This window comes from Coregonus lavaretus (assembly GCF_964263955.1).
Source record: "Coregonus lavaretus genome assembly, chromosome: 9".
Classification (NCBI taxonomy): Eukaryota; Metazoa; Chordata; class Actinopteri; order Salmoniformes; family Salmonidae; genus Coregonus; species Coregonus lavaretus.
This window is the reverse complement of record NC_139996.1, coordinates 4,287,640-4,301,887: the sequence shown is the minus strand read 5'-3', so window position 1 is coordinate 4,301,887 and position 14,248 is coordinate 4,287,640. Positions and strand designations below refer to the sequence as shown.

At 46.3% G+C, this 14,248-nt stretch overlaps 1 protein-coding gene across 1 annotated transcript in view; it reads left to right on the top strand.

Annotated features, from left to right (window-relative positions):
* Positions 1-13,633, top strand: part of LOC311134826 (unconventional myosin-Va-like) — a 38,952-nt gene extending 25,319 nt beyond the window's left edge. The window contains exons 27-45 of the mRNA XM_084168606.1: positions 305-563; positions 2,394-2,457; positions 4,238-4,418; positions 4,758-4,851; positions 6,096-6,159; positions 6,254-6,334; positions 6,744-7,018; positions 7,154-7,217; positions 7,496-7,652; positions 7,739-7,823; positions 7,922-8,020; positions 8,287-8,441; positions 8,645-8,734; positions 8,910-9,060; positions 9,512-9,699; positions 9,988-10,085; positions 10,380-10,557; positions 12,850-12,930; positions 13,107-13,633. Coding sequence (XP_084024732.1) covers positions 305-563; positions 2,394-2,457; positions 4,238-4,418; positions 4,758-4,851; positions 6,096-6,159; positions 6,254-6,334; positions 6,744-7,018; positions 7,154-7,217; positions 7,496-7,652; positions 7,739-7,823; positions 7,922-8,020; positions 8,287-8,441; positions 8,645-8,734; positions 8,910-9,060; positions 9,512-9,699; positions 9,988-10,085; positions 10,380-10,557; positions 12,850-12,930; positions 13,107-13,262 — 2,520 coding nt within the window. The 3' untranslated portion in view covers positions 13,263-13,633. The remainder of the gene's footprint in view (positions 1-304; positions 564-2,393; positions 2,458-4,237; positions 4,419-4,757; positions 4,852-6,095; positions 6,160-6,253; positions 6,335-6,743; positions 7,019-7,153; positions 7,218-7,495; positions 7,653-7,738; positions 7,824-7,921; positions 8,021-8,286; positions 8,442-8,644; positions 8,735-8,909; positions 9,061-9,511; positions 9,700-9,987; positions 10,086-10,379; positions 10,558-12,849; positions 12,931-13,106) is intronic.
* The last annotated feature ends 615 nt before the right edge of the window (positions 13,634-14,248 follow it).

Genomic DNA, 14,248 nt, shown 5'->3' with positions numbered 1-14,248 from the left:
AAGTGGGCGGTCACGTGTGTTTGGCGAGGTAGAGGACCATGGTTCAAGCCCAGACAGAGGCATGTTCAGGGAGGCAGCGCTAAATGCTAAGCTAACACACTGATTCCGGTTATACTGGCCTTGAGACCAGAATCTTGTTCTGGTCTCGATACAATGGGTCTGTCTGAGTCTGGGACCAATTTTCCTGGTCTGGGTCTTGGTCTCAGCTCATGATCTCAGACTAGACCATAATCTTTGTAGTCACTCAACTCGTGTGGTCAAGAAACACACAGTTTATTTGTTGATGCACTGTGTGTCCTTCCAGGGCAAAGAGAACCGCGGGCTGCTGGAGAGGCTGACAAGTCTGGCCGGTTCTCACGCCCAAGGTCTAGACAAGCTGCACAGTCTGGAGGCCCAGCTGGGGAAATCGGCCACTGAGAAGGCTTCGCTAGAGGAGCGAGAGAAGAAGAGCAAGGAGGACGCCACCAAGACGATCGCCCAGCTTCAACAGGAAAAAGACAGGTTCATTGTGGAAAAGCAGGACTTAGAAAAGAAGCTTGCAGACTCAGCAACAGAGATGAAAGGTAAGAGAGAGGAAATGATGGCTGGGATGGTTCTATTCTCTTTTTTTTAAAGGTGGTCTGTAGTCTCTCCCGAGTGGCGCAGTGGTCTAAGGCGCTGCATCCTGGGTAAGGGAGGTAATGGCCGGCAGGGATGTAGCTCAGTTGGTAGAGCATGGCGTTTGCAACGCCAGGGTTGTGGATTCGTTTCCCACGGGGGGCCAGTATGAAAAAAAAATATATATATATACAATGTATACACTCACTAACTGTAAGTCGCTCTGGATAAGAGCGTCTGCTAAATGACTAAAATGTCAAAAGTAGTTCAGGATTGCACTGGCATATATGATCCTGGTCCACCGAGCTGGATGAGACTGCTGCTATGGATTAGGATTGGGTGATATTTCGATAGTATCGGATATCGAAGATAATTAACAGCCATCGTCGATGGTGACGACATCGTGATGTGACAGACGATGTATAGCCTATTTCAACTTGACTGGCACCGCGCAGTAAAGAGCTTCAATAAATATGTTATAAAGAATTTACTGAATGCAAGAGCAGCGCAAAATGTAAGAAAATGTTTGTTTGGATGATCTTGGCCGTATAACGGACACTAATTATTTTAAAAGCCTAATTTTGTATTTCTTTCTCTCCCTTTTGATATGACTTGAGTTTTTCTGCCTGCTGGCTTTCTCCTGCCACGCTACTTCATGATCAAACAACACATTTATCAGACAGTTTTAAAGTTGTTTTGAATAACCCGGGACACAATAGGCCGACGGTGATAATGAGGTAGAACAACCAATAGGGCGACGGCGATAATGAGGTAGAACAACCAATAGGCCGACGGCGGTAATGAGGTAGAACAACCAATAGGCCGACGGCGATAATGAGGTAGAACAACCAATAGCAAGATAGAACAAGTGAACTAGCAGTTTGAACAAACCTTACAGTTGAGCAAAGCTTAGTCTATTATAAAAGATGCATGCATCCCTCCTCCTTGCCGTTGTGAACCAAAAGGCTAAAAGCCAAATCCTACTAATTTAAAATAGCCTATCAAAAGCACATTAAGACAAGCTAAAGTTATGAAGAGTATTTCCCAAATAGGCTATTCTAATAAAGTGTTTGATGTCCTAAAGTTGCAGCTTTCAAATGGGAACAATTGTGAAAGTCACAGTCTATAGGCGATTTCTCTATCGCAGCTTTTATTTTGAATGACAAATATTACAGGCAACAAGAAGTGAAATTGAGCAAACAATAACAAGATGGAAAAATCGAATGAGAAGTAAAAAGAAAGCGTCAAAGAAACGATGTGTAGAGTAGGCCTATTTCCATAGCCTATTATTAGCAATGTAGGCTACAACCTACCTATAACTATAGAAGCCTTGACCTCCAAAATTTGAATAATTATCCAGTTCTGGGGACAGCAGAGTTGTGTGCTCTGCAGCCGGGGCCTTGATGATTTACAACCCCGTCACACGACACACAGCCAGGGAGGCTTCTTGACTGTCACTGCATCGTCACACACACACACACACACACACACACACACACACACACACACACACACCTCTTTCGTGCCACAGCTCCAACAGAGAGGAATGGGTTGTTCTGATGCCTTTCGTCCCTCCTGTAGCATGCGAGCTCGCGCTGTCCTTTTTTAGCAGTCTTTTTGTTTTTTATTTATTGCCAATAGTGGGGCGATACCATCTTTATAGCACGATGTCTTATGGGTACTTAATCGCGATTGGACAGAGGTTGACATCGCCCAACCCTACAAGTATGGATCCAGAAGACCGACCATCCAGTTATACAGTCATTTATACTGTGATTCACTTCTTTCATTTCCAGACCGCTTTGATCAAATCAAGACAACTCTGAAAGAAGATCTGGAACGGGAAGAAAGATTGAGAAAGTAAGAGTTGCTTCATCATGTACATATACCTGTACACAGCCATTCTGAAATTAGCCCACCCAACTACCTCATCCCCATATTGTTATTTATTTTGCTAATTTGCACCCCAGTATCTCTATTTGCACATCAACTTTTGCACATCTATCATTCCAGTGTTAATACGAAATTGTAACTATTTTGCACTATGGCCTATTTATTGCCTTACCTCCATAACTTACTACATTCTCACACACTGTATATATATTTTCTGTTGTATTTTTGACTTTATGTTTTGTTTTACCCCATATGTAACTATGTGTTGTTGTTTTTATCGCACTGATTTGCTTTATCTTGGCCAGGTCGCAGTTGTAAATGAGAACTTGTTCTCAACTGGCTTACCTGGTTAAATAAAGGTGTATTATTATTTTTTTTTTATAGTAATACTTCTGAGCTGAGCTAAACCAAGCCAAGCTGTACTGGGCTGGCCTGGTTACTCATCCACCATAGTAGCAGGAACAGTTCTGGACAGAACAATGTGAAGGGGGAGTATCTGAGCCAGTCCAGTATGGTTCAGGTCCAGTATGGTCCAGTCCAGTGTGGTTCAGGTCCAGTACAGTGTGGTTCAGGTCCAGTATGGTTCAGGTCCAGTCCAGTGTGGTTCAGGTCCGGTCCAGTCCAGTAGGGTTCAGGTCCAGTCCATTATGGTTCAGGTCCAGTACAGTGTGGTTCCGGTCCAGTCCAGTAGGGTTCAGGTCCAGTCCAGTATGGTTCAGGTCCAGTACAGTGTGGTTCAGGTCAGGACCAGTGTGGTTCAGGTCCAGTCCAGTATGGTTCAGGTCCAGTACAGTGTGGTTCAGGTCCAGTCCAGTGTGGTTCAGGTCCAGTCCAGTATGGTTCAGGTCCAGTCCAGTGTGGTTCAGGTCCGGTCCAGTGTGGTTCAGGTCAGGTCCAGTGTGGTTCAGGTCAGGTCCAGTGTGGTTCAGGTCCAGTCCAGTGTGGTTCAGGTCCAGTCCAGTATGGTTCAGGTCAGTATGGTTCAGGTCCAGTCCAGTATGGTTCAGGTCCAGTCCAGTATGGTTCAGGTCCAGTCCAGTGTGGTTCAGGTCCAGTAGGGTTCAGGTCCAGTCCAGTGTGGTTCAGGTCCAGTACAGTAGGGTTCAGGTCCAGTCCAGTAGGGTTCAGGTCCAGTCCAGTAGGGTTCAGGTCCAGTACAGTGTGGTTCCGGTCCAGTCCAGTGTGGTTCAGGTCCAGTCCAGTAGGGTTCAGGTCCAGTACAGTGTGGTTCCGGTCCAGTCCAGTGTGGTTCAGGTCCAGTCCAGTAGGGTTCAGGTCCAGTACAGTGTGGTTCAGGTCCAGTCCAGTGTGGTTCAGGTCCAGTCCAGTGTGGTTCAGGTCCAGTCCAGTGTGGTTCAGGTCCAGTCCAGTGTGGTTCAGGTCCAGTCCAGTGTGGTTCAGGTCCAGTAGAGTATGGTTCAGGTCCAGTCCAGTATGGTTCAGGTCCAGTCCAGTATGGTTCAGGTCCAGTCCAGTGTGGTTCAGGTCCAGTCCAGTATGGTTCAGGTCCAGTCCAGTGTGGTTCAGGTCAGTATGGTTCAGGTCCAGTAGAGTATGGTTCAGGTCCAGTCCAGTATGGTTCAGGTCCAGTCCAGTATGGTTCAGGTCCAGTCCAGTGTGGTTCAGGTCCAGTCCAGTAGGGTTCAGGTCCGGTCCAGTCCAGTATGGTTCAGGTCCAGTCCAGTATGGTTCAGGTCGGAACAATATTGTGAAAAGGACATGAGATTGATCTAGTTTAGTTCCTCAGGATTGCAGAGAACAACCTTGAGCTGCAGAAGGAGGACCATGAGAAGGAGGTGGAGGTTCTGAGGGAGGAGAACAGGAGGCTGAAGGAGGAGAGAGTCCGCCTGCAGAGACAGTTAGAGGAGGAGGCGCAGGTCAACACTGAACTACAGGACCAGGTCATACAGCTCACCAAGCACGTCAAGGTGAGGGTTCATAGGTCATACAGCTCACCAAGCACGTCAAGGTGAGGGTTCATAGGTCATACAGCTCACCAAGCACGTCAAGGTGAGGGTTCATAGGTCATACAGCTCACCAAGCACGTCAAGGTGAGGGTTCATAGGTCATACAGCTCACCAAGCACGTCAAGGTGAGGGTTCAAAGGTCATACAGCTCATCAAGCACGTCAAGGTGAGGGTTCATGGGTCATACAGCTCATCAAGCACGTCAAGGTGAGGGTTCATGGGTGAAGGATAACTTGACTGGTGGATTAATGGATTGATTGGTTGGTTGGTTAGTTCATTGATTGATTATCCTCTTCCAAGGTTATACCTGAGTTACGGAAGGATCTTCATAACCTCCAAACCCAGAGAGATGATCTGGACCGGAGAATGAAGGAGCAGTCAGAACAAGCCAAAGGTACAGTAGGTCTGCTGTCCGGTTAATTTACACTACTGTACCCCGCCAAGCCAAGCCGAACTGTACTGGCCTGGTTACCCAGCCACCATAGTTGCTGGATCAGTGGAAAGGACAAAGGACAATGTGAAAATAAAATATAAGAGCCAGTACAGTATGGTTCAGGTCCAGTATGCTTCAGGTCCAGTGTGCTTCAGGTCCAGTATGCTTCAGGTCCAGTGTGCTTCAGGTCCAGTGTGCTTCAGGTCCAGTGTGCTTCAGGTCAGGTCCAGTGTGGTTCAGGTCAGGTCCAGTGTGGTTCAGGTCAGGTCCAGTACGGTTCAGGTCCAGTACAGTATTTTTCAGGTCCAGTATGGGTCAGGTCCAGTACAGTGTGGTTCAGGTCCAGTGTGGTTCAGGTCAGGTCCGGTCCAGTGTGGTTCAGGTCAGGTACAGTATGGTTCAGGTCCAGTACAGTGTGGTCCAGTATGGTTCAGGTCCAGTACAGTGTGGTCCAGTCCAGTGTGGTTCAGGTCAGGTCCAGTATGGTTCAGGTCAGGTCCGGTCCAGTGTGGTTCAGGTCAGGTACAGTATGGTTCATGTCAGGTCCAGTGTGGTCCAGTATGGTTCAGGTCCAGTACAGTGTGGTCCAGTCCAGTGTGGTTCAGGTCAGGTCCAGTGTGGTTCAGGTCCAGTCCAGTGTGGTTCAGGTCAGGTTCAGTATGGTTCAGGTCCAGTACAGTGTGGTTCAGGTCCAGTACAGTGTGGTCCAGTCCAGTGTGGTTCAGGTCCAGTCCAGTGTGGTTCAGGTCCGGTCCAGTGTGGTTCAGGTCAGGTTCAGTATGGTTCAGGTCAGGTTCAGTATGGTTCAGGTCCGGTCCAGTGTGGTTCAGGTCAGGTACAGTATGGTTCATGTCAGGTCCAGTGTGGTCCAGTATGGTTCAGGTCCAGTACAGTGTGGTCCAGTCCAGTCTGGTTCAGGTCAGGTCCAGTATGGTTCAGGTCCAGTACAGTGTGGTTCAGGTCAGGTCCAGTATTGTTCAGGTCCAGTACAGTATGGTTCAGGTCCAGTCCAGTATTGTTCAGGTCAGGTCCAGTATGGTTCAGGTCCAGTCCAGTGTGGTTCAGGTCAGGTCCAGTATTGTTCAGGTCCAGTACAGTGTGGTTCAGGTCTGCACGATAGTGTGAAAAGGATGAAGGGCTATCCAGAGGATTTTGTTGTCAGGCCATGATCGTTGTGACTGATCGTTGTGACTCTTTTCCTATAGCTAAGATGAGTGTGATTACAAGACAACTTCTTGGTGGCATGGTGGAAGAGGAGGTCATTTCCAGGTAGTGTAATTTCTATACATATGTAGCTATATAATTCTATACAAATTTGGGACAAGATAGGTTAAATACAGTTTACACATGTTTTTGTTAAAAGGTTGACCTCCGACGGGCCAGACCAGATATATGAAGTTGGGGATCTGTTGACTGCTTTCGACGGGCTGCAGAAAGCTACCAGGTCTGAGATGTTTGCATTTTCATCCACTCTGGATCTCTACATTTAACCTGATCCCAGATCTGTTTGTGCCGTCTTGACAACTCCTACTGTATGGTCACTGTCATGAGCTCAGATGGTAACAGCGTGGTGCTAGCAATCCCAAGGTTGTGGGTTCAATTCCCCACAGGGATCACATGTACTAAAAACGTATGCACTCACTGCACTGGAGGTCTCTGTGGGTAAAAGCATCCTGCTATGTGACATAACACTAGTACCGTTATTGTAAGGATCCACGTGGCTGTTCCGCCCCAATGTGAGGAATTCACTCTGGCCACGATTGTTAGAAAATATAAATCTCTATTCACACTGTGATCCATTTGAAATCCATGGCTAGTGAATGAGGTCTGTTGTTCCCTGTGTCTGCCGGCAGAGTTCTGGAGAACCGCCAGAGGGAACAGAAGGAAGGTTATGACAGCCAAGTGGAGGGGCTGGCGTTCAAGGTGGAACACCTGCAGAAAGAAAACAATCAGCTGCAGAAACTGTTCCGGGAGAAAACGTCCGTCAACGACGCCATTGGTCAGGAGGTGGCCAGGCTCAACCAGGAAAACATGGTCATACCTGAGCTCAGGCAGCAGGTGTCAGAGCTACAAAGACATAAACAGGAAGTGGAAGTCCAACTGGAGGAGCAGGCCAGAGAGATGACCGGTAGACACAGTACACCACACCATCACTTAGGCCTATAGGTTTGGGTGGGGTCAGTTCCATTTGTTATCCCGGTCAACTCAGGAAGTAATTCCAATCATTTATCTCCTTTTTTTTTTCTTTTTTTTTTTGTATTAGAAAAAATTGAGGAGATTTCAAAAAAGCTTCAGATGAATGTTGAAGAGGAAGGCTCCCAACGCAGGTACGGTGGTATATACTCAAGCCCTGAAATCATATAACAATATGCCATCGTCTGCAGATCAATCAATCAGTCACATTTTATTTATTTATAAAGCCCCTTTTACAGTGCATACATTTACAGTATGTGTGTATATATATGATCTGATCCCAACGGGAATTTAACCCACAACCACTATCTCGACATGCTAGCACTACACTCTTACCAACTGAAGCACACAATCAAGCCCTCATTACTATTCTGATCTAAACACCTGCCACCTAACCTCTGTTTGTGTTCAGGCTGTTGAAACAGCATGAGGAGGTGGAGAGGGAGAAGGAGGAGGTGGAGAGGAGGGTGGAGGAGCTGGAGGAGGTGATCAGGAGACAGAAGAACACAGAGAGCGAGGCCAAGACCAGATTCAGTCAGGAGGCATCACGACTCACTGCAGAGAACATGGTGTGTGTGTGGGGTGGGGTGGGGTGGGGTGGGGAGGGGGAATGTGTGTGTAATTCACTCCTTATGATATTTAAATCTTATTCCAGGACTTTGAAGAACAGCTCGACATGAAGGATAGATTGATAAGGAAGCTACAAAATCAAATCAAGAGTCTTCAAACATCCGAGAAAGGTAACATGATTATGCACTGACAAAGTAAACTTCTGGTGACATTCTATCACATTTGATATTCAGCACATTTCCTGTTTTTTTTTTGGTTTCTTCCTCAGCCAATCAAACGCCAGCGCCCACTATTCCCAAAGAATACCTTGGAATGTTGGAGTACAAGAGGGAGGATGAACCCAAACTCATTCAGTACATCATTCTGGGTACTGAACACTTCACCGTCGTTGTTGACACTGTTTTTATAGTGTCACTTGACCACACAGGTCTACATGGCCTGAGGGAAATAGAGTAGAGGGAACCTGAGAGGATGAACAAATAACTAGCTCTCACTATGAAAGTGTGACAGACCGAAACAGCGAGGGACTACCTTTTGTCCAATAAGGAATGCCCTTTTTTTTTTGTTGTTGTTGCAAAAAGCTTTTCCGTTGTGTGCCCTACTGAACGCCACCCTGCTCTGTCTTTCTGTCAGACCTGAAACCCAGGGGGGTAGTGGTCAACATGATCCCCGGCATGGCCGCTCAGCTTCTCTTCATGTGTGTCCGCCACGCTGACTACCTCAACGACGGAGCCAAACTCAAGTCTCTCATGAACGGCATCATCAGCGGGGTCAAGAAGGTCATCACGGTAAGCCGAGTCAGTGCTCTAGTCTGTTTCCTGTTCTGCACTTTATTGTTCTTCATACGACTCTGAAAACACAGAACCAGGCCACTGTAAGCTCTTCTTCTTCTGTCCCCGGTGGGTGAAATTGAATGACCTGGTTTACATTTAAAAATGCGGATGTTCTCAGGATTGAGTTGGTTTGTGTTGTCATTGGTTACCTGTCTCAGGATCACCAAGCAGACTTTGAGTTGCTGTCGTTCTGGCTCTCCAACATGTACCACATGCTCAACTGCCTGAAACAGTACAGTGGAGAAGAGGTAGGATTGTCCTCCAGCGTTTCACACAGCACACCATCAAGTGGTTCAGGGGGTTCTATCCACAGATAATGTACCAGTCCATATTTTGTTTCATAGGGGGGGGGGCTACATTGCATAGTAATACTCAAACTAAAGATCTGTAACTGATGTTATTCTATCCCACATTCTGTCGTAGGAGTTTATGAAACAGAACACTCCGCGTCAGAATAAGAACTGCTTGCAGAACTTTGACTTGTCTGAACACAGGCAGATCTTCAGTGACCTGGCCATCCGTATCTATCACCAGTTTATATCTGTTATGGAGAAGGCTCTTCTGCCCATGATCGGTAGGTTACTCTTATACGATAACATGGATACAACATCGATATGATACATAACGTTGATAGTCACTTTTTCCATGAAATATTTGTAGAAATCCAAGAAAGGATTTACATTCTCAAGATGGTTAATAAAGTGCAGTAAAGGTTTTCATTCATTCACACGTGCATTCAGTACCTGTTCTACGAAAGGTGTGTGTCTGCATTCAGTACCTGTTCTACGTAAGGTGTGTGTCTGCATTCAGTACCTGTTCTACGTAAGGTGTGTGTCTGCATTCAGTACCTGTTCTACGTAAGGTGTGTCTCTGCATTCAGTACCTGTTCTACGTAAGGTGTGTCTCTGCATTCAGTACCTGTTCTACGTAAGGTGTGTCTCTGCATTCAGTACCTGTTCTACGTAAGGTGTGTGTCTGCATTCAGTACCTGTTCTACGTAAGGTGTGTGTCTCTGTTTCCTCCAGTTCCTGGTATGCTGGAGCATGCGAGCCTCCAGGGTATCTCTAGTATGAAGCCTACCGGTTTCCGTAAGCGTTCCAACAGTATCTACGAGGACCAGGAGGTCTACACCATCTCCTCTCTCCTCCAGCAGCTCAGTCTTTACCACAGCACTATGAGTCAGCACGGCATGGAGGAGGGGCTGGTCAGACAGGTAGGGGGGGGGGTGGTTGCTCACTCAGGGGCTGGTCAGACAGGTAGGGGGGGGGGGGTTGCTCACTCAGGGGCTGGTCAGACAGGTAGGGGGGGTGGTTGCTCACTCAGGGGCTGATCAGACCGGTGGGGGGGGGGGGGGGGGGGGGTTGTAGGGGAAAGGTGTAAACTCCCTCTTGGGATCAATTGTGGGGTGCCACAGGTATCGATTCTTGGACCTCTATGATTTTTAGGTTCTATTAAATGCATCTAACTGTGTGTTTGTGTCTGACCCTGTGTTGTCCAACAGGCTGTGAAACAGATCTTCTTCCTGGTGGGTGCGGCCACACTCAACAACATCCTGCTACGCAAAGACATGTGCTCCTGTAGGAAGGGCATGCAGATCAGGTAGGGGACAGAGTGTGTGTGTGTGTGTGAGCCATGCATGCATTTGTGCGAGTGTGTAGTGAACAAGAAGCACGGGAGGAAGACATGGAAAGCTAAATCCTCCCCAGCAAACAGTGAAAGTTCCTACAATGTATGTTAAACGTAACAGCATGTTTCAGTTACCTGTCTGTATGTTAGGTAACGCAACAACATGTTTCAGTTACCGGTCTGTGTGTTTTCCAGGTGCTTCGAAACCAGCGACCTTTCGGTTACTGGCCCAACGCTCTTAACCGCTAGGCTACCTGTTTTTTTCAGGTGTAACATCAGTTACCTGGAGGAGTGGCTGAAGGAGAAGGACCTATTGCAGGGTACCAGTGCCATGGAAACTCTGAAGCCTCTGTCTCAGGCTGCCTGGCTGCTGCAGGTCAACAAGACCACCGATGACGACGCCAAGGAAATCATAGAACAATGCTCTGAACTCAACACTGTACAGGTACTGAATGATGTCATACAGGCTTACCCAACTGCCGGCCTGCGGGGGGTTTTATTTAGCCGCCGAAGTTTTCGAAAGCAAAAATAAATAATAATACATATTTATTTTCCTTTTTTTTTTTTGTTGGACATAAAACTGTGTAAAAGCACCAGGAAATCAGCTCCAAGTGTTTTTTATTTTTATTTTGTTAAATCTGTTCCCATGTATTCCCACACATAATAGAGATATAGATATATATATATATATATATATATATATATATATATATATATATATATATATATATATATATATATATATATATATATATATATATATATATATATATATATATATATATATATATATATATATATATATACTGCTCAAAAAAATAAAGGGAACACTAAAATAACACATCCTAGATCTGAATGAATGAAATAATCTTATTAAATACTTTTTTTCTTTACATAGTTGAATGTGCTGACAACAAAATCACACAAAGATTATCAATGGAAATCAAATGTATCAACCCATGGAGGTCTGGATTTGGAGTCACCCTCAAAATTAAAGTGGAAAACCACACTACAGGCTGATCCAACTTTGATGGAATGTCCTTAAAACAAGTCAAAATGAGGCTCAGTAGTGTTTGTGGCCTCCACGTGCCTGTATGATCTCCCTACAACGCCTGGGCATGCTCCTGATGAGGTGGCGGATGGTCTCCTGAGGGATCTCCTCCCAGACCTGGACTAAAGCATCCGCCAACTCCTGGACAGTCTGTGGTGCAACGTGGCGTTGGTGGATGGAGCGAGACATGATGTCCCAGATGTGCTCAATTGGATTCAGGTCTGGGGAACGGGCGGGCCAGTCCATAGCATCAATGCCTTCCTCTTGCAGGAACTGCTGACACACTCCAGCCACATGAGGTCTAGCATTGTCTTGCATTAGGAGGAACCCAGGGCCAACCGCACCAGCATATGGTCTCACAAGGGGTCTGAGGATCTCATCTCGGTACCTAATGGCAGTCAGGCTACCTCTGGCGAGCACATGGAGGGCTGTGCGGCCCCCCCAAATAAATGCCACCCCACACCATGACTGACCCACCGCCAAACCGGTCATGCTGGAGGATGTTGCAGGCAGCAGAACGTTCTCCACGGCGTCTCCAGACTCTGTCACGTCTGTCACGTGCTCAGTGTGAACCTGCTTTCATCTGTGAAGAGCACAGGGCGCCAGTGGCGAATTTGCCAATCTTGGTGTTCTCTGGCAAATGCCAAACGTCCTGCACGGTGTTGGGCTGTAAGCACAAACCCCACGTGTGGACGTCGGGCCCTCATACCACCCTCATGGAGTCTGTTTCTCACCGTTTGAGCAGACACATGCACATTTGTGGCCTGCTGGAGGTCATTTTGCAGGGCTCTGGCAGTGCTCCTCCTGCTCCTCCTTGCACAAAGGCGGAGGTAGCAGTCCTGCTGCTGGGTTGTTGCCCTCCTACGGCCTCCTACGGCCTCCTCCACGTCTCCTGATGTACTGGCCTGTCTCCTGGTAGCGCCTCCATGCTCTGGACACTACGCTGACAGACACAGCAAACCTTCTTGTCACAGCTCGCATTGATGTGCCATCCTGGATGAGCTGCACTACCTGAGCCACTTGTGTGGGTTGTAGACTCCGTCTCATGCTACCACTAGAGTGAAAGCACCGCCAGCATTCAAAAGTGACCAAAACATCAGCCAGGAAGCATAGGAACTGAGAAGTGGTCTGTGGTCACCACCTGCAAAACCAGTCCTTTATTGGGGGTGTCTTGCTAATTGCCTATAATTTCCACCTGTTGTCTATTCCATTTGCACAACAGCATGTGAAATTTATTCTCAATCAGTGTTGCTTCCTAAGTGGACAGTTTGATTTCACAGAAGTGTGATTGACTTGGAGTTACATTGTGTTGTTTAAGTGTTCCCTTTATATTTTTGAGCAGTGTATATATATATATATATATGATCGTATACAAATGTAAGCAAGGTTTGAAATGATGACGTTTTAGTCAAATATTATATCTGTTTGGACTTCTTGCGGTCAATTTGCAGTCTGCAAATAATTTGTAATTATGTTCCGGCCCCCCCGACCGTCCGATCAAGAAAGGAAAATCGGCCCGTGGCTAAATCTAGTTGGTGATTCTTGCTGTACTACATTACCCATAATGCTTTGACAAGAAGAAAACAAAAATGTTGTACCATATCCTCACCAACACGGGCAGTACTGTAGATTTACACTGTTTTTGTGAATATTACTGACAGGATGTTGTTCATTATCCTGCTTTAGATAGTCAAGATTCTGAACTCTTACACGCCCATTGATGATTTTGAGAAAAGGGTGGCACCGTCGTTTGTCCGCAAAGTTCAGGTAAGGTGTAATTGTGCGTCCCGATCTCGATCAAGTGTGACAAAGATCATGTGTACCTGAAATTTATTATGAAATCCTTTCCATCACAGCAGTTCCACTATATGGAAATTCTAGACAATCTAAAATATTTCCATGAACTAAATGTAGGAAATGTAATTGATTTCCCTTGTCGCCAGGGGTTGCTCCAGGACCGTGAGGGAGGATCTTCCCAGCTGATGCTGGACACCCAGTATCATTTCCAGGTTACCTTCCCCTTCACCCCGTCCTCTCAGGCTCTGGAGCTACTCCAGCTACCATCCAGCCTCAGACTGGGCTTCCTCACCAGGATCTAACCCTTGACCTCTGACCTCTGACTCATTCACCCCGTCCTCTCAGTCCCTGGAGCTACCATCCAGCCTCAGACTGGGCTTCCTCACCAGGATCTAACCCCTGCCCTCGGGGGGGGGGGGAGAGGCGGTAGCCTTGAGTTTAGAGAAGCGGTCCAGTAACCTAAAGGTTGCTGGTTTGAATCCCAGGGATGACGAGGAAAAGCTGGCAGGAGTGAGGTACCAGTGTCTCGGGTGTCACCGACTGCCATTGAGTCCAAACGGCCACCGACTGCAATTGTAGCCAAACAGCCTTTTAAAATGATTTAGTGTTTTCATTGACACTTGTAATAGAGTTTGATATAAATATTACGCTGACGCCTGATTTAATGTGTGACGTAAATGCAGATGCTGTTGCAGAGCTAAAGCATGGTAGTATAGTGAGAAACCTTACTTCTCAGCTAGATGAGATGAGAAATGCAGTTCTGCAGAAAACAGTTTTAAGTTCAATATCAAACTGCTGTTTTTTTTTAATATAGTAAATTCAAATGTGTCCACTCGATATTATGGAGTAACATGCACAGTACATCATATATGCTTTTTGTTTTGTTTTGAATATATCTATTTTTAAATCATACTGTAGAAGTATCTTGTATCTTAAATAATATACTGAACAAAAATATAAATGCAACAATTTCAAAGATTTTACTGAGTTACAGTTCATATAAGGAAATCAGTCAATTTAATAAATTCATTAGGCCCTAATCTATGGATTTCACATGACTGGGCATACAGATATGCACCTGTTTGTCACAAAAGATAGGGGTTGTCGATCAGAAAACCAGTCAGTATCTGGTGTGACCACCATTTGCCTCATGCTGCGTGACACATCTCCTTCGCATAGAGTTGATCAGGCTGTTGATTGTGGCCTGTGGAATGTTGTCCCACTCCTCTTCAATGGCTGTGTGAAGTTGCTGGATATTGGCGGGAACTGGAACACGCTGTCGTACACG